This window comes from Phaenicophaeus curvirostris, chromosome 18 (assembly GCF_032191515.1).
Source record: "Phaenicophaeus curvirostris isolate KB17595 chromosome 18, BPBGC_Pcur_1.0, whole genome shotgun sequence".
Lineage (NCBI taxonomy): Eukaryota > Metazoa > Chordata > Aves > Cuculiformes > Cuculidae > Phaenicophaeus > Phaenicophaeus curvirostris.
In genome coordinates this window covers 16,446,535-16,466,551 of record NC_091409.1, presented here as the reverse complement: position 1 = coordinate 16,466,551, position 20,017 = coordinate 16,446,535, and the positions used below count along the sequence as shown (strand labels likewise).

The 20,017-nt window shown below is 46.6% G+C and overlaps 1 protein-coding gene across 3 annotated transcripts in view; it reads right to left on the bottom strand.

The window, feature by feature from the left end:
* Positions 1-366: 366 nt before the first annotated feature.
* RALGAPB (Ral GTPase activating protein non-catalytic subunit beta) overlaps positions 367-20,017 on the bottom strand; it is a 71,790-nt gene continuing 52,139 nt past the window's right edge. For all 3 annotated transcript variants that reach the window (XM_069872032.1, XM_069872033.1, XM_069872034.1), the window contains 8 exons: positions 18,404-18,562; positions 15,418-15,583; positions 10,238-10,360; positions 8,915-9,051; positions 7,840-7,948; positions 5,571-5,649; positions 4,894-5,042; positions 367-2,829 (listed from right to left, as the gene is read on the bottom strand). In XM_069872032.1, the coding sequence (XP_069728133.1) occupies positions 2,636-2,829; positions 4,894-5,042; positions 5,571-5,649; positions 7,840-7,948; positions 8,915-9,051; positions 10,238-10,360; positions 15,418-15,583; positions 18,404-18,562 (1,116 nt within the window). In that variant the 3' untranslated portion in view covers positions 367-2,635. The remainder of the gene's footprint in view (positions 2,830-4,893; positions 5,043-5,570; positions 5,650-7,839; positions 7,949-8,914; positions 9,052-10,237; positions 10,361-15,417; positions 15,584-18,403; positions 18,563-20,017) is intronic.

Sequence of the window (20,017 nt, the reverse complement as noted above, 5' to 3'; positions counted from 1 at the left end):
CTCACTGCTGCCGGCACCCACCCCAGCGGGATGGCAGCACGGCTCCGGGACTGCGAACTGCGACTTTCTGGAGGGCTCAACTTCCCAGACAGCAAACCAGGTAAGGCATTAACCAGCTGTTTTTGCAAATTAAATCAAGTGCAGGACAATGCCCGCTCCCTTGTGAGATCAGCGGCAGCGTGGACAAACGCGATCTCCTTTCACGACCCCTGAAGAGTCACACAGCTCACGTGGCGCTCCCGCTCCACTGGGTGCCGTACCCACGTTTCAGATGAACATGGAATAGACCCAACACTGGTCTTTGGCCACACATGAGCCCTTGTAAAACAACTTTTCAGGCCATCTATTTGGCTCTCTTGTACTTGGGGGGAACTCTGGATCTTTCCCCCAACACACACGGCTTTACACCGTTGCCTGCACCCCAGTGCCTGAAAGAAGATGCTTTTTGCAGCTCCTCACTGCAAAAATCAAGGCTTTGCACAAAGCACTCGGCTACGGTACGTGGGCTGCTGTTCTGTTATTGAACATGTGCACACTCAATTGCTCAGTATGTTTATTTGTTACACATGCAGTGGTCATGCCTCTTAAATCAGTGGACTAAAGTGTGTTTGGCTGTTAATTAAATCCAATAGGTACATACAAAACACGGGTAAATTTAGTGTCTGTGCATTAAACTGATACTGGCAAGAGTCTGGCAGAGGAACGAAGCTGTCTGAGTCTCCCTTCACAGCCGTGACAAAACACCCAAACGCTGCCTTGTAGCTTCTCCTGCCCTTTGCAACCCAGGCACCATGTGAGCATGGGCCAGGCACCAGGCTTACTGCCCCAGGGGGTTGCATCATGTGGTCTCATTTTTCCGCTTGTGATTCATGTGGATCAAAATCCAGAGCTCCTGAGTTGAAAGGAGTCTGTTTGTCCCCTGCAACATGCACAGGTCACCTAAACCCCTCTGGCTGGCATCCTGAAAGTCCTTCCACACGTATTTTTAGGAGCCTGTGTTCCCATTAACACTTTGTGAAAGCACACATGAACAGACAGGAGCAGGGTACAATCTGGGCAGGTTAAGCTGTAATTGAACAATAAGACTCTATCAGGTCAGAGCTGTTGCAAAAAGTAATTCTGAAATATCAAAATTAACATACGGACAGTTATCACTGCAACATATATTAGAATGTTAACCAAACCATTTTAGGAACGCAAGGAGCCGCCCAAACTCCTGCTCACATTCACATTCTTCCATTACCTGCTTCCTGGATAGAAAAAGGACACGGTGCTGCTGCCAGCAATCCCAAACTGTGGCTACCCAGGAGCGCCTGTGATGATTCATTACTGCAACACAAGTGACGACTGCGCAGGGAGCCTGGAATCACTTCCAAGGCTGTCAGCACCCACTGCAGCTTTTATATTCCAAATATTACATTTGGAGCTGTAAACATCTTTTCCCAGCACATCCCTTAAGTCTTGAACATGCAAGAGCCACAGCCTGAAACTCCTGACCTGGGTGAAGAGGAACAACTGCTGCTGAGGGTGACAAAACACAGCAGAATCAAAACAGTTTTCAGTTACAACCCCAAAAGGGCTTTCATGAAACGCAAGTTAATGGGGAAAAAGAAGGATTCTTGAATTTTCTTTTTGAGCCGTTTTAGTCTGTTTAACATGAGCTTTGAGAAGTGTTGTGGAAGCTGCGAAAAATGTTTCTGCTATAAATACCAGGCAGAAGGCAGCCCCAGCAGCTCAGATTTCAATCTGATGGAAGGAAAGCAAGTGATGTTTACACTTTTTATGGAAATTGTGAGTAGGTGACACCGCCACTTCAAATAAATTAAGGAGTTGCATTAAAAAAAAAAATAATCAAGCTACCATAATTAAATATGACATTTTGCAACAGACCTGAAAGCCATAACCTTGCTTTTATATAACCAGAGCTCTTATCTCATGCTGGAAAGTCAGGTGATTTCAGGAGTTCCTTATCGTCAGCAAGACAGATCACATAAGGTTACATATTCGCTCCTGGACCTGGAGGGAACTGTAACATACAGCATCCTGCCTATGAATGCTGTGACCTGGTGTTTCCACGCAATGTTCCTCCTCTTGGTTTTGGTACACAAACTGGTTACGAGCAGTGAAGAATTTTCTGCTGACCTCCGAAGGAGGCTGAAAATGCCTTTAAGTCCTTGCAGGGAGGGGTAATGCTCTGAACCAGACACTCTCCTCAGAGGAGAGGTCCTGCTCCCTTCCTTTAACCCGTGGGTGTAGCGAGATGTCTGAAGGCAAGTCTGTTTGTGTTTTGTTTGCCATCCTTACATGCAGAGATGGTTCTGTGTTGAGTGTTTCCCTCTCTCAGAACATGACACAGTTCCTAATTATTCTGGAAAACACGACTGGGTGAAGAAATTATGTTGCTAGCATCCAGGAAGACTGGCAGTAAGTACTCTCGTGAGGGTAGGTGAATGAAGTCAGTATCCCACCTGCCATGGTTTGGATTCCTCTCTCATTCCTCCCACATGCTACTGCTGACTTGGGCTGGAATATGATTTCCTGAATTCCAGAGGGCTGAGGAAATTTGTTGTTGTTGAACTGTTTTCATTCCTGTAGCCACCAAGCTCTGATCTTATTGTCCTGGAAGGATAATGACCTAGGGGTTGCAGTTCTTGAGCCCAACCTCCTGGAAAAGCGAGGTATAAAATTCCGGCTCCAGCTGCCTGTTCCGGTACTTATTGACAATGTCTGCTATTTTCTGTTTTCGGCGAACGTGGGGGGGGTTGTATGAATCACTTTCCAGCCTCTTTCTTCGACAAATATTTATTACCGTCTGCCTCACTAAAAACCCTGAAAAAAGAAACAACATTGGAATCAAGTTTAAGCAATTCAAACCTGCACCCCCTCTGCTGGCTTTGCAGAAGACAATGTTGGGTTCTGTGCCATCTAGAAACTATGGCGAGATGCTCAGCACCACCACGTCAAGACCTTCTCTCAACGACAGATGGCCATGGTCCCCAGGCCTGTAAGGAAGCTGTAAGTGAAAAATTAATAAGAACTGGACAGTGGCACCCGAAACTGGCCGAGGAAGAAGGATTTCTCTGCCAGAACCCAGCAACTGCCTGCAATAGCACCTCAGGGCCAAGTGGAGAAAGAACCCAGGGCAGCTGATAGAAGAACAGCAGTGCTGCTGCCTCTGGCCATGCTGCATGAGGACACGCAGAGCTCAGGCAGGCCTTGAAGTCATGCCAGGAGAGCCTTCAGGTCAAAAGAAGCATCCATCAGTACTTTCTGACAGTAGGAATGGCAGAGCCTTCCCCCTGGAACAGGGGATGATGAAAGAATAGATGGGCTGTGGCTGAAAGCAGGTTTCTCTTCCCATCTCCACACTCACACTGCTGTACGTGGCTAGGAGGAGATGGCTCGGAATCAACACATCTGGGCAAAGCTGGCAGCAGACTTCATCCTATTTTATTCTGAAAGGAAATCCACATGAAGGAAGTGTCCATCCACCCTTTGCTGTTTCACAAGCACTTGCTTACAGGCAGAAATAAATAGTATCCACCTTATTTAGAGGACCCGATTCCTGACTGCAAACAAATCACATCTGCTGAACTCAGAGACAAGGCAGATTTCACTACATTTTACTCATGATGCAGCTGAAAACCCAGCCCAACTCCAGAAAACACACCCGATTCTTTTTCGGTACAAGCACTTGTCAACAGCTGAATTCACAAATGTGATTTAAAGGCCCAGTGTGGCTTCAGTTCTCCCATCTCCAAATTAAGCATGGAAAAAACAGAACCCTAAAGTCACCCCCAGAAGACCCCCGCAACATTAGTTTTATGGTTATGTGCAAATGTCCTCATGTCGCTTTATTCATTTTGCTCTGCCTTGTGAGCTGCTCTCACTTGCAGTGAGGTTCCCAGGGACCAAGGCAATAGCAGCACCGATACCAAGACAGATCCATTCATGCACCCGGGAACACAGGAAAAGGTGGACAGCATACACAGTCCCCTGTTAACACGTGCCTTCCAAGCATCTTAGGTATTTTTACCAAACACATAAGAAAATCATCTATCGCTGTGGCTCTTAATTGCCATCCAGCTTCTGAAACAGAAGGAACAAACACAGCATGCAGCACAGCCTGATCATTTAACAGTGTCCTCTGGCAGGTGAGCAGCACCAGCACCCAGCCTCTCAACCATCAACATTAGGGTCATTTCTGATCTCTCTTACCTAAACAACAGGTGGTTATTTTTTTTTCCTTCTCCTATTACTAGTGCCAACCCTTCACTTCTTTCCTGCCACATGTGCAGCACAGCCCAGCTACACTGCCAGCGACTGCTGACTGCCTGCTCCCTCTGCTGTTCCCAGTGCTGCTGCAAAAATCTTGGTTTTTTGTTCTGCAACGTCCAATGCTTTCTCCAATGAAAGATTCCAGACCGTGTGCAGAGCACCTCCTGTACAAGGTCAGGCTGAGAGAGTTGGGATTGTTCTGGGGAGACCTTAGAGCAGCTTCTAGCACTGAAGGGGGCTCCAGGAAAACTGGGGAGGGGCTCTTGATCAGAGAGGGCAGGGATAGGACAAAGGGGAATGATTTTGAGCTGAAAGAGGGGAGACTGAGATGAAGTCTTAGGAAGAAATGTTTTCCTGTGAGGGTGGGGAGGCCCTGGCCCAGGTTGCCCAGAGCAGTGGTGGCTGCCCCATCCCTGGAGGGGTTCCAGGCCAGGTTGGATGGGGCTTGGAGCAACCGGATCCAGTGGGAGGTGTTCCAGCCCACAGCAGAGGGCAGAACTGGATGGGCTTTGAGGTCTCTTCTGATCCAAACCATTCTGTACTTTGAAGGTATATTATTGTTATTATTTAAAAAAATAATAAAAACATGAGCTTTCTCACACCCCTTCAGCTTACCGAGCGCTCTCCTACTGACTATCATTCCATCCACCAACGGGATAACCATATTGAATTTCCCAGTTGCTCCTTGTAGTTTTATCCTGAATAAGCCAGTGTTTAAAGGATGGATGAAGATCACAGGAACTTCTTTCTCGGGAATGGTAGATCTTAAGGAAAAGCATACAACTGTTAAATCAGTTTTATAGCACAGTATCAATCTATAGATGAAAAATGAACACTTTAAGTGTTATAAGAGTATTAAAGACTGTTCTGTGGTTAAACCAGCAGGACTCCTGTGCACACCTCTGGACTTTAGAAGGGTTCTATCAACTGCACTGCTTCTACAATCTTCTGGCAGCACAGAAGTTGAGTCCTGCAGGAAGAGCTTTAAGCCTCACACATGTTAATACTGAATTCCTGAATTGCCTCACAGGGGAGTAAATCAGAAGGGAGGCTAAAGAGACTCAAGATAAAAACCACACATTCCCTGTTCCTTATTTAAACTGCATCAATATGAAAAGCTCTTTCCTTTTTTTCAACAAAAAAATCCACTGAGGAAACTCATCTGTCTTTTTTAACTGCCTAGAGTATTCAGGCAGCTGAAGAACACAAGCCACCATGGCTACTTCTACAGCACAACCTAAACTGTTGTCGGCAAGGATCAAGACAAATAATGGAAACAAGAGCAGCCTTACCTTAGGGACGTGCTGCTGTTGGCTGTAGTTTCCACACCAGTGCTCGTTTCGGACACCAGATCCGGGAGGGGGAAGTTTTCTGTAAGAAGAGGATGCACTGAATAAAGTTTATCTACCTCAGTTATGTGGGGTTTTGTTTTGGTTTTGTACAAAGGAAGATTATTGATAAACAATCCAGTTAAAACCATGCAGTTCTCAAGCTTTTACACCATGGATGCTCTTGCACTTCTACAGATGAAGTCTTTTAAGTTGAAGCATTTATGGAATGAACAAACACACCTCAGCCACCTTGTGCTCAATGGATCACAGAATCATGTCCCAAAGCCTCAGTTCTCTCAATTCCCACGTTCAAAATCACAAGAGGAACAGTGAAAGCAGGAAGGAGGCGAAATGCTTTAACAAAGAGCTTTCAAATTATCCAACAGCACCTTCGTGCATCCACAAGTGATCGGCCTCAAGAACAGCGCAGAGAATTCCAGACAATACTCACATCTACAGTTCTCTTGTACCCTACTTCAACAAACATGGTATGACTCCTCAAATCTAAGCGCTGCAGATCCTTGCCATAACCTCCACCTCCGCTGCCATGCACTTGGCAACAAGTGACTGGATACTGAAAGTGCAGGAAGGAGAAGGAAGAATTCTGCTCCCTGGAAGCGGATGAGCAGGACAGTGCCCACGCTTCTTCCAGCAGAATGAATATAAGGCTCCAGAGCACCATTTGCCATTACAGCTGGGATGCTAAGAGTACCCAAAAGTTGGAGCCAGCAGAGGAAGAGCATAGAGGGCCGTGAAAGTACTCAGAGATGGAGCAAGAGGGAGGGAAGGCAGTTGACACAGGGGCCATAGCCTGAGCTACAAAGTGGCAGCTTTTCCACTGTCCGGACTCAAAGACATACCAGAAGCATAAGGGAAAAGCCAAAAACGTAAGGAGCATTAAGGCAAAGCTCTGGGCTAGGAGCAACTTCAAAGTGCTCCCCATCCCCCCGGTCCAACTGCCACACTTACTGAGGCTCACAAACTCATTTCCTCAGCTTCAGGCCCAGAGCTTCAGGAGATTCGTACGGCTGATCAGCCATAGGAATCAGCCAAGCAGAAATGTGTGTGTAGCACAGTTGCTGCCTCTGCAGTGAGCTAGTTTTAGCTGCCACCCAAGAAAGAAGCAGGTCAGGGACACCAGCTCAGGAACTGAAGTAGCTGAGGGACTCCAAGAGCTAAGGGAACTCCCTCTGGGCCAATACCTGGGTAAGGAAATGATGTTTGAAGAACTTGATGTCCACCTCCTGACCCCAGTAAAGCTCCAAGAGATGTGCTGTGGATAAGATGACCCTCTTGAGAGTTTACACCTACGCTTTACATGAAGCTTCCCCTCTATCACTCCCATTCTGCTGGTTGTTTTTCTCTGGGAGGAGGCAAGGCCTTTAATTAAGGTCCACCCTTACTGCCACACTAGGAAGCAGGATTAGAAACCAAAGACAAAATAAAGCATCAGTTGCTGGGCAGTGATACAGACTCTGCTGGGCCAGTACTGAGAGGCTCTCACACAGCACTAAAGCCAGGCCATGGCTTAGAACCAGCACACAAGAAGCTCCTGGAGACAAAGTCCTCCTCAAGCCTCGCAGACAGCTGTGCACCATTGTCCAACACCATAGGTATAACACGACGGGCAAAGCCAGCTCTCTCCCAGATCAGCCAGTACCCACCCAGTGTCAGAGAGGAAATGCCAAACTAAGAAACATTAGCTTGCATGAAGAGCAGGACCCTGCCTCAACAAAGGTGTCAAAGGAAGCTGGACTGCCCAGCACAAAACAAGCACCCAAGCACAGAATGAATGAGCCCTCATTCAAGAGCAAACACAACAGCAAGTTTCAAAGGTACCATCAAACCAAGAAGTACAATGATCCCTTGAGCACAGAAGCAGCAGGTCTCAGAAGTTAGTGTTTTAAAAGGAAAAACAGCTCCACTCTGAGGAGACAGCAGTGGAGGGGACCCCAAACACAGGGGTGCACACTTGCCTTGTGCATTAAGAACACACATGACAGCATTTCACATGTACTGCCAGAGCTAACAAACCCCAGACCCACACGCCACCAACTCACGTATGCCCCATGAGCCACCACTTAAACATCAAAGGACTGCTTTAGACTCTTCAAAGTGCCAGTTACAGACATAAATAAGGATTTAGCATTTTATAGAGGAAGGGAACAGAGTTTTTTCTCTGGTTCCTGCCCTGTTATCACATTAGTGAACAATAAAAACTTCCACGCACCTATATCATCATAACGCTCCACCCAGACCACATACACTTTGGTTTCAGGTCCCATTGGTGGAATGGTCCGGCCCTGAGGCACTCTCTTGGATCTGGAAGTAGGACTGAGCTGTTTTGAACACAAGGGAAGAGTAGCATTTGCAAACATCCTGAGTCCAGTAATGCATGCAACAAGCATTTCCACAGCTGCTCCTTATCAATCCCTAGGGGACAGGACAAGAGGGAATGGCCTCAAGCTCCACCAGGGGAGGTTTAGGCTGAACATTAGTAAAAAAATTTTCATGGAAAGGGTCACTGGGCACTGGAACAGGCTGCCCAGGGAGGTGGTTGAGTCCCCTTCCCTGGAGGGGTTTAAGGGACGGGTGGATGAGGCGCTGAGGGGTATGGTTTACTGTTTGATAGCAATGGTTGGACTCGATCCGGTGGGTCTTTTCCAACCTGGTGATTCTATGATTCTATAAGATCTGGGACAGGTACAACCCCTGCCAGCCACAGAGACAGGGCAGCTGAAGTGCCCACCGCAAACAGCAATCTGGGTCCCCACAATACTTGAGTTCAACATAAATTAACATATTCACTCTTAAAACATGGTTTAAGCTTTTCTTAATGTTCTCAAAGCTCTTAAAACAGTAACTATATAGCCATTTACAGATTAATTCTATACAAGAACTAAGCAGTTGTAAATCCTTTGCTGGTACAGCCATTCATGGTTTTCTGCTTTGCTACCATGCAGAAGCAACTTCGCATTTGATACTTCAGACAACTGACACATACTATTTTAAACCGGCTAGGTATGAAAAGCGTTCATGCCTACCCACCCTAAATTTCCAAGCATGGATTTGAGTCTGAATTACTTTTTAAATATCGCATTTACTTTTCCCTACTTGCATTTCAAGACATCAGTATGCAGAGTATCACTACTTAGCATGGCCAAATTCTATAATGAACTAAAGTGATCTTGCCATCTCCTGTTGCAGGGGCAAAACCTCTTTGTCTCTCCCCTCCCGCTCTTTGTTAGTCTCATTTTGTGTCGGACCATGTGTTTGTGTATTTTTCAATGCAAGTTTTGCCTTACCCGCTGGGAGGGATTAAGATTGTCTGTATGATTGGGGAAGAGTTCAAGTGTCAGAGATGGCTGCTTCAATATTCCTGGCAGCAGATCCATGTTGGAGTCACTTTCTTGGTCAGAGACATTGCTTTCCAGTGAATCAGCTGTAAGTCAGAAGAAGAAAGGTGGGTTGTCTCTTTTCTTCTGCCAAAAACCTTGAGCTGTCATCACATGTAAAGGTTTTGAAACTGAAAAAGGCTATAGAGCTTTTTAAACTAAACATAGACTCACAGAATGGTTTGGGTTGGAAGGGACCTCAAAGCCCATCCAGTTCCATATCCCTGCCCATGGCAGGGACACCTCCCACTGGATCAGGTTGCTCCAAGCCCCATCCAACCTGGCCTTGGACACCTCCAGGGATGGGGCAGCCACCACTGCTCTGGGCAACCTGGGCCAGGGCCTCCCCACCCTCATCACAAAAAATTTCTTCCTAATAATGTCTAATCTAAATCTTCCCATTTAAAGCCATTCCTGCTCATCCTGTCCCTGCACTCCCTGATCCAGAGCCCCTCCTCAGCTTTCCTGAAGCCCCTTTCAGTACTGGAAGCTGCTCTAAGGTCTCCCCAGAGCCTTCCCTTCTCCAGGCTGAACCACCCCAACTCTCTCAGCCTGTCCTTGTATGGGAGGTGCTCCAGACCTCGGATCACCTTCATGGCCTCCTGTGGAGCCATTCCCACAACAGATTTGGAGTCGAGTCAGTACAGCACTCAAATGCAGGAAGAGAACTCAGTAGCGTTCAACTCACAGTTATCCCAAAACAGACTGCAATTAAAGCACTCTCCATGGATTTAGAAGTGTCTCATCTATGTCCTAAGGAATACGTTCTCCTCCTTCCTATGGCCATCATTCCCCACAGCCTTTATTCCAGGGGACTCCAGTTCCACTCTGGTTTTAGTGTGCCAAAAATGTCACGAAGGCTATGGCTCACCTACAGAGCAGCTGCGCGCATGCTCCTCCGCGCACTGCAGGAGCACATCACAAAGGCAGGAAGGAAAACCAGCATCACCAGTTGATGGTGAACCACAGATTCAGCCAAATGCAACCAGGTTTTGCTGTGCAAACCTGGACATCTCCTGAAGCTTAGACTGAGAAACAGGGGTATAGAACTGACACCACTTTAGGAAGGAGTCTAAGGATTAGAATGGTGTCATTTAACCACCAGCAGCTTTCTGCCAAGGACTGTACTAGACACTTCTGGTCAGCTGATTCAGGTTCTGCTTCCAAGAAAGCTCTCCAACAAAAAAAATATTGTTTCAATTTCTGTAACCAGCATGTACAAAGCAATCTTACTTAGAGATTCCACTGGTGATGGGACAACAAAAGCTATTTCTGTCAGGGCATCTGCGTAGTACAGCACCTTCTTCTGCCCATTGAAGATACTAGCCCCAACATCTTCTGAAATAACCAGATCATCTGAAATAGAAGAAAAGGAATGGTTAAGCCAAAGGAAGCTCTACTCCTTTTCACACTGCCTCAAGGTGCAATCAAGGAGAAAAAATCACGCAAATGTCATTTCAAAAATGAGAAGGTTTCGCAGTCAAGTTTCATGGCTAGCAACCACTCTCAGACAAACTTTTTTGTTACCTTTAAGGCAAAGGCATTTGGGGTTAAGGAAGGATTTATTTTGAACATATTTCCATTATAATGGAATAAATATACCCTATTTTCCTGTGATCGAGTAGTCTGGTAGGCACATCTGCCACAAGAATTTATCCAGCAGCTACTTCTCACCCTTGTCTCTATCATACATCAAGTCAGTCATTAAAGCTCCAAAGATTACAACATTTATAACTTCAGTCTGATCCTATTCTAGAATTCAAGGCAGTTCCCACAGACACTCCTCTATCTCTTTTCTTCTGCCAACGAGAGTTAGAAAGAAGGATCTCTTGAATCAAACCCAACACAACAAAGCTCCTCGTTCTCAGCCTGATTTACTCCCTCCCCAGCTGGCTAGTACATCAGGCCTTCAGAATACAAAGAGAAAACAATCCTTTGGTGAAGCCACACTGCAAGTAAATAAAACCTTTGCTGTAAGTAAATAACAGCCTTTTCCTCCCCGGTACTGCCTCCAGACAGACTAGTGAGGGCTTTACATTGCATTATTTTGCTGCTCCAGTTTACAGAGGGCTCCTGGGATCGCTGCCTCAGCAAACCCAACAGAGCAGTGACTTTCAGCGTGCTGACAGAGGTGGCCAGAAGCAAGCAGGAGCCTCCAAGCTACGTTTCTCCATCTGGGAAGCACCCCTGCATCTCCAGTTCTTAGCTCTCAGGGAGCAGCACCACAACCCAAATGCAATCGCGTTTAGGAACTTCATTGCTTTTGGGGGTGAGCTGGGAAACAAAACCAAAGCATATGCCTGTGAATTTATTTCAATTGTGTCTTGCTGGAAACTATTCTGGACTCCTGAATCAGTTTTTAATCATCAGAGCTATCCACGAAGAGAAAATACTTTTAACAAAAGAAATAGCTTTAGTCACAGCAAAGACTGCAGGATAAAAATCAAGCAATCTTCACAAGCTGGTCCAAGTCTACTTTAAACCTTCCACCCTAGGTTTTTAGCCATTGCTTGCTACACGTATAACTCCACCCATGGATTTTTCCAACAGCAGAACCAGATGGGAAGCAGCTTGCCTGCCCTCCCATCCCTGAGTGCTTTTTCAGTTCCTGCTTCCACCAGCTTGTGGAATTAATTCAACTCTTTGCTGGTCTTTGATCTAATATAAATTGTGAGAAAAAGCCCCAAGTTAAAAACCCACACCAGGACAGGTCACCTCACCAACTGGTGGCACTTCTCCTGTACAGCCACGCTGACAAAGGCAGAGCACAGGGAAGGGAGAGGGCCCTGCACACACTGGCCCCATCCTCAAAGGGAAATTAAACCAAGATCTGGCCATTTTAAACATCTAACTTGCTCATAGAAAGCCATGCTTCTGTACCCTTAATCCCTCCCCAACACCTCAACCCCCATAATCATTTGTAGTTTTATTCTACACATGAACAGAGAAGCCTTCAGTTGGCTCAGCCGCAGGTGAAGAGCATTTCTAAGGCACAGGGAATGTAAGCAGAGCAAGAGGGAAAGGGTCATTGGGCACTGGAACAGGCTGCCCAGGGAGGTGGTTGAGTCCCCTTCCCTGGAGGGGCTTAAGAGATGTGTGGACGAGGTGCTGAGGGACATGGTTCAGTATTTAATACGAATGGTTGGACTCGATGATCCGGTGGGTCTTTTCCAACCTGGTGATTCTATGATTCAATGGTTCCAAGAGCGCTGCTTAAGCAACTGTAGCTGTAACACTGCTGCGCCTGATACAATTGCCAGATCAAAGCTATCCAACAGAGCTGCTTAGAGGAGAAGGACCTGGGGATGTTGATCAATCATCAGCTGAACATGAGCCAGCAGTGGTTAGAGGTGGTGGTTAGAGACTTGCTTGCCCAATTGGACACCCACAAGTCTATGGAGCCAGGTGGGATCCATCCAAAGAGTACTGAAGTAGCTGGCAGGTGTGCTTGCCAAACCCCTTTCCATCATCTTCCAGCAGTCCTGGCTGACTAGGGAAGTTCCACTGGACTGGAGGCTGGCTGATCTTCAAGAAGGGTTGGAGGGAGGATCCAGGAAACTACAGGCCTGTCAGTCTGACCTCAGTGCCAGGAAAAGTCATAGAACAGGTGATCTTGAGTCTTATCATGAAGCACATGCAAGAGAACCAGGTAATCAGGCCCAGTCAACATGAGTTCACAAAAGGCAGGTCTTGCCAAACTAACCTGATCATCTCCTATTACATGGTGACCCACTTCCTGGAAGAGGGAAAAGCTGTGGATGTATCTTCTTGCACTTCATTAAAGCCTTTGACACAGTCTCTCACAGCATTCTGCTTACGAAGCTGTCAGCCTCTGGCCTGGATAGGCACACGCTCTCCTGGGTGGAAAATGGGTTGGATGGCCGGGCCCAGAGAGTGGTGGGAAATGGAGTTAACTCCAGCTGGAGGCCAGTGACAAGTGGTGTCCCCAGGGCTCAGTGCTGGGTCCAGCCCTGTTCAATGTCTTTATCAATGACCTGGATGAAGGCATCGAGTGCACCCTTAGCAAGTTTGCAGATGACACTAAGCTGGGTGGAAGTGTGGATCTGCTGGAGGGTCGGGAGGCTCCAAAGGGATCTGAACAGGCTGGACCGCTGGGCTGAGACCAATGGGATGAGGTTTAACAAGGCCAAATGCTGGGTCCTGCACTTGGGGCACAACAACCCTGAGCAGCTACAGACTAGGAGAAGTCTGGATGGAAAGTTGGCTGGAGAAGAAGGACCTGGGGGTGTTGGTTGACAGTGACTGTACATGAGCCAGCAGTGGCCCAGGTGGCCAAGAAGGCCAATGGCATCTTGGCTTGGATCAGAAACGGCGTGGCCAGCAGGGCCAGGGAGGTTCTTCTCCCCCTGTACTCGGCACTGGTGAGACCGCTCCTCGAATCCTGTGTTCAGGTCTGGGCCCCTCACCACAAGAAGGATGTTGAGACTCTGGAGTGAGTCCAGAGAAGAGCAACGCAGCTGGTGAGGGGGCTGGAGAACAAGCCTTATGGGGAGCGGCTGAGGTAACTGGGGTTGTTTAGCCTGGAGAAGAGGAGGCTGAGGAGAGACCTTATTGGTCTCTACAACTACTTGAAAGGAGGTTGTAGAGAGGAGAAAGCTGGCTTCCTCTCGTAAGTGACAGGGGACAGGACAAGGGGGAATAGCCTCAATCAGCACCAGGGGAGGTTCAGGCTGAACATCAGAAAAAAATTCTTCACAGAAAGGGTCATTGGGCACTGGAACAGGCTGCCCAGGGAGGTCGCTGAGTCACCATCCCTGGAGGTGTTTAAAAGACAGGTGGACGAAGTGCTCAGGGGCATGGTTGAGTATTTGATAGGAATGGTTGGACTCGATGATCTTGGAGGTCTTTTCCAACCTAGCGATTCTGTGGAGAGTGCTTCTTAAGCAACCATAGCTGTAACAATGCTACACCTGGTACATTGCCAGATCAAAGCCGTCCAACAGAGCTGCTTAGAGGAGAAGGACCTAGGGGTGTTGATCAATCGTCAGCTGAACATGAGCTAGCAGTGGCTCAGGTGGGCAAGAAGGCCAACGGCACCTTGGCTTGGATCAGCCATAGGGTGGCCAGCAGGAGCAGGGAAGTGAACCTTCCCCTGTACTCGGCGCTGGTGAGGCCACACCTCAAGTCCGGGGTTCAGCTTTAGGCCCCTCACTACAAGAAGGATATCAGGACGCTGGAGCATGTCCAGAGAAAGGCAATAAAGCTGGTGAAGGGGCTGAAGCACAAACCTTATGAGGAGCAGCTGAGAGAACTGAGATTGTTGAGTCTGGCCAAAAGGAGACCGAGGGGACACCTCATTGCTCTCTAGAACCACCTAAAAGGAAGTTGTAGCAAGGTGGGGGTTGGTCTGTTCTTCCTGGTAGTGAGTGACAGCACAAGGGGAAATAGCCTCAAGTTGCACTAGAGAAGAGTTAGATTGGGTATTAGGAGGAATTTCTTTTCTTCTTGCTGTCAAGCAGGAAGGTGGTTGAGTAACCATCCCTGGAGGTGTTTAAAAGAGAAGTAGATGTTGTACTAGGGGACACGGTTTGGCAGACTTAGCAGGACTGGATGGATGCTTGACTTAAAGATCTTAAAGGTCTTTTCCAACCAAAACCATTCTGTGAACAAGTTGGACCAGCCTTTTCGATGCCTTTGTGTGGCCCTCAGCAGAAGGCTGAAGCTCTGAGTATCACCAAGAAGAGGTCTGGCTCTTAGAGAAGTGACCAACCACCTCACAAACTGTCTCAGATGCTGTCAGAATTCCAGGTAATCCCACTACATTCTTCAAGGCAAACTCAATCTCCAATTCATCATCCTGGAATAGCAACTCACTACCCTGAGGATCAGTTTGGCTGACAGAATGGGGAGAGGGTGGTGTGTGACAAGGCCAGAGAAGGAGTTGCTGTCGTGGAAAAATGCAGAGTAAATTAATCTGGACAGAAGAGCTGTGTGTGAGCTCCAGCCACTATGACCTACAAATGGCAGTTTGTTTTCATTACTTCCTACCAAGTGTGATTACAAGGTTAACTTATCTCATTTTAATCTACTTACAGAACACTAAGTAATCACACAGTATTGCAAGTCTATTTGCCAATTTGCAGCACAATCTGTATCCAATTGTGTCAGAATTCTGGGTTTGGGTAATATAGTAAGGACTCAAGTCTACTGAAAATACAGCACACAAGTCTTTTTTGCTGAGGTTGCTTCCAACACCACAGACAGACTGTAGTTATGCTCACTTTGACTTGAAGCGTAACCTAATATTTACACATTCTTTTCTAGTAAACACTGGCATTTATCAAAAAAGTGTCTCAAGCACTCAAACAGGTGTCCAGGAGCAGGAAATTTTACATTAACTGTCTCCTAAACTAGCCTAACACTTTATTATTACACCATTTAACATGCCTTACCTTGTTCAGGTGCCTCTTCATCACTGCAGCTATTGATTGACCAGCTGGTGGAGACATGGCCAGTCCAGCCGGGGTGCTTCCCTACATCCACGGACCAGCCAAGAGACAGCAAGAACTCCAGGAAGTGTGGTTGAACGGTTCTGGAAGACTCCATGTTCTTCAGGATCTGAAATGACCAGCAACACCATGGTAGGTACAGGAGGCTCCAAAAAAAAAACTCTTCCTCCCCACTTTTTTTTGTGTAACCAACATGGTTTTGCCCACATACAGCTATTCAGCAAGGCAGGAACCCCAGACTTTTTACAGGGATGCTAATCCCTGCTGCCCAGCTAGTCCCCATCCTGCCTGGCAATGTCCTATTCGATCAGCGTGTCTTTCTGCTATCACTGCCAAAGCCTCTGAAACAATTAATCCAGCTGCTAGAAATGGCGACTTTGAGACCTACAAAGGTAGAAACCACAGAATCATTCAGCACAGAGTCTGCATCAGCACCAAATGTAACACAAGAACTCCCTGGATGTTTTTCACTACTGAACAGAAATGAAATTTCAGGAGAATGGTATTTCATCACGGCTCACCTGCACACAGCACACACAGGCCTCACTGCATGTTAAATCACAGAACATATTTTGCCAAACAACTTTCAGCAGCACTGAGCGTGCATTTTAATCAAACATCACATTCCCTGTTCACTTTAAACCTTAATCCCATTTCTTATAAATATCTGGGATATTTCCACATCCAGAGCAATTCTTATCCCATTGTGACCCTGTGAAAGGCGAGACCTTCACCAACCAGCACGCAGGGAGACAGAGACAATTTGCGGTTTGGGCTACCAGAACCATCATGATTTGTGGAACAGACAATGCTATGCAATGCATCCAGCCTTTCTGGGCCATGCAAGAACTGTTCTGTTGCAGCAGCATTCTTGATTTCGGCAGTACACTAGGACACAGGCTCCAGCAGAGCAGAAACTGCAGGACAGGTGTTGCAAGGAAAGCTTTCAGGAAGGCTTCTCATATCCACGCAGTCCTGGAGCCCTATCCTATTATCTCCTACAATATTAAGCAGTGCATTGACACACTGCATTGAAATAGTAGTATTACTTTTTCCTGAGGACACTGAAGTCATGGCTGTGCCTCAGAGCTAACCAAGATAAGAGCAGTTTAGAAGACAAGTTTAGTAAACAGGCAAGCTCAGGCTTTAAACAGCTACACAGCTCGATATCTAAGCCCGTGCAAAAGAAGAATTTAGAATAAAGCAAGGACAACGTGGTATTTTCAAAGGGCACACGATGTGAGTATAATGATGTAAACAGTGCACAGGCAGTTTCATTACACTGTATGGATAAATTCCAGGAGACCCTTCTCAACTGTAAAAGTCTCCCATCACCTATTTGGGCGTAATGCAACAACCACCAGGCTTGGTGCCACAGCTCTGGCTCTGCCATGTCAGATAACCCACAGCAGACACCACTCCTTGTGAAAGGAGAGCAGGCACCCTCTCAAAAGGGAATGAAGTCCTGAGCTGAAGTGCCATGAACTCACACATGTGGATATGGCTGAGCAGAATCAGGCAGCCACCCCTGCTCAAAGCAAAAACTGTGCCACCGCTTGGCTTTCATCTCCTCCTCTCTGTGTTGTTAACATTGAAAACAAAACAAGACAGGAATAAGTTAACTCTTTCCAAAGATGGGAGCAGTATCAGTGTCTCACTCAGCTCGGGTCCCCAGAGACTAGCAGGTTAACCAGACCAGCACTGCACCTTTGTGCAACCTGAAAGGCTCAGGAATCACAGCGAGGTGTCTGGAGATCTTGAAGCAGTCATGGCACCTTTCATACTGTGTCTAACACAATCTCCCAAACACAACATTTTCTTAAATCTACATGGCAAACTCCATGCCAATTTGGTTTCCAAGGGCCAGCAAGTTCTGCACGATGACGTAATCTCCTCTGTGTAAATCCTTAAGAGCATACAAGCATCAGATGGGAAAAAAAAGCATTCTGTTAGCTCAGCAAGAGCACGTTTCAGCTGGAAGGCAAACCTTGTGTCGTAGCTGACTTTAGAGAAGGAAAGACTGTTGACTGGGTACTCTGAACCTCAACCTGAAAACTCACACACAGCACAATCCTGGTTTCCAGAATTAGTGTATTCCACACAGACAAAGGTGGTGGCACAGTGTTCTGTCAGCTGTACACTGACAGCCAGAAGAGATGACGGCAACAATTTACTACAGAAACTACACTTCTGCTCTTTACTACAAGAATGGAATGAGAAAGTTCTATGGAAACATCTCTTTCTAATGAGCCCATGAGCGGTCTTAGCACATTTCTAGGTCATAGGCTCAGAAGGCATGACTTAGATTTGCACAAGTTAACCTGATTAACCTAATCACATTTGAATGTAAATATAATGAAATATTTATAAAGCAATAACAATTCCTTACTCACAGAAAGCTTTTCCTTCTTTAACAGGTCTCTTAACATTAGAATCAAATCAAACTACCTGAACACTGCACAATGCTGGACCAAACTGTGACCAGTACAAGCTGAGCCAACAAATCTGAAATGCATTTCTGACAGAACTCTTCCAACTCTACAAATATGGACAACAAGGACACAACAGATAAAAATGCAATTAATATTTTAAATATATTTATTTTATATATCCATATGTGTGTGTATTTATATATAAAAATGCATGTATTTAGAAGATGCTATAACATTCCCAAGTGTGGTGACACACTTCAAACTACAGTAAGGGTTGGAACTGGATGATGTTTAACATCTCTCCCAACCCAAACCATTCCATGATTCTATGAAAAGACTACACAGTGTCTGATTTTAGCACACGCTGCAAAAACACAAAGCCCAGCAGCCCTGCTTCTGATCCTCCACTCCAGTCATGAGTAGTGATGCTTTATTCACTTGAGGATTACCAGAAACAGGATAATACAGGCTGCCTAGAACTCCACACTTTCACTTACCTCCTGACTTGTTTTCTGGCCTGCCTTCATGTAGAAAATGAAAACAGTATCAAAAGGACGACATGGTAGTAAATCCAAGTAGCCAAGGTCATCAAAAAACCCAGGAAGAGCAGAGTCAAGTGCAATCAGGTGAGGAGGTAGACGACTGTTAGCTGGTTCCTATCCAACAGACAGAGTTCAACAGCTTAAAAAACAACTTTCCTAACTGAAAAGACCCTTATGGCTTAAATAATAATACATTAAACTATAAAAAGGCAATTCCCCTTTCCTCCCAAGTGCACAACTATACACAAATTTCCGATACAGTGTAATCTGTCACTGTAAATGAGCAACAGCAAGCGTCAGTTTGACAATTTGTTGCATTCTACACTCCTCATTAAATAAAAATGTTACTTTGCCAGTAAAACGGACATAACATTGCACTGAAGGACAGATCCTCCTAGAGGCTATGCTAAAGCACATGGGGGACAGGGACGTGACTAAGGGCAGCCAGCACGGCTTCACCAGGGGCAAATCCTGTGTGACCAACTTAGTGGCTTTCTATGATGGGGTAACCACAGCAGTGGACATGGGAAAACCAACGGATGCGATCTATCTGGACTTCTGTAAAGCCTTTGACACAGTCCCCCACAACATCCTCCTCTCTAGATTGGAGAGATATGGATTTGATGGGTGGACTGTTCAGTGGATAAGAAACTGGTTGGAAGGTCATATTCAGAGAGTAGTGGTCAATAGCTCAAAGCCCAGATGGAGATCTGTGACAGTGAGATCGACTGCACCCTCAGTGAGTTTGCAGATGACACCAAGTTGAGTTGGGCAGCTGCCCCTCTGGAAGGACAGGATATCATCCAGCGGGACCTGGACAGGCTGGAGAAGTGGCCCTGCAGAGAAGGAGTCGGGGGTGCTGGTTGATGAGAAGCTGGACATGAGCTGGCAATGTGCACCCACAGCCCAGAAGACCAACCCTGTCCTGGGCTGCATCCAAAGCAGCGTCGCCAGCAGGTCAAGGGAAATGTTTCTGCCCCTCTATTCCTCTCTTGTGAGACCTCATCTGGAGTACTGTGTCCAGTTCTGGAATGATCAACATAAGAAGGATATGGAACTGTTGGAACGGGCCCAGAGGAGGGCTACAAAGATGATCGGGGGCTGGAGCACCTCCCATACAAGATCTTATAGCAACCTTCCAGTATCTGAAGGGGGCTACAAGAAAGCTGGGGAGGGACGGTTCACAAAGGCCTGTAGTGATAGGACGAGGGGCAATGGGTGTAGACTGGAGAAGGGCAGATTTAGGCTAGATATAAAGAAGGATTTCTTCACAATGAGAGTGGTGAGGCACTGGAACAGGTTGCCCAGAGAAGTTGTGGCTGCCCCATCCACGGAGGTGTTCAAGGCCAGGTTGGATGGGGTTTCGGGCAGCCTAATCTAGTGGGAGGTTTCCCTGCCCATTGCAGGGGGGTTGGAACTAGGTGATCTTTAAGGTCCCTTCCAACCCAAACTATTCTATGATTCTAAAGACTGCTCACTACCACAACAAAAGCAGCAGATACTTCCAAAATATCACAACTATACAGTTACGTATTGACTTAGGTACCACTGATGTGTAAAATACTAAGC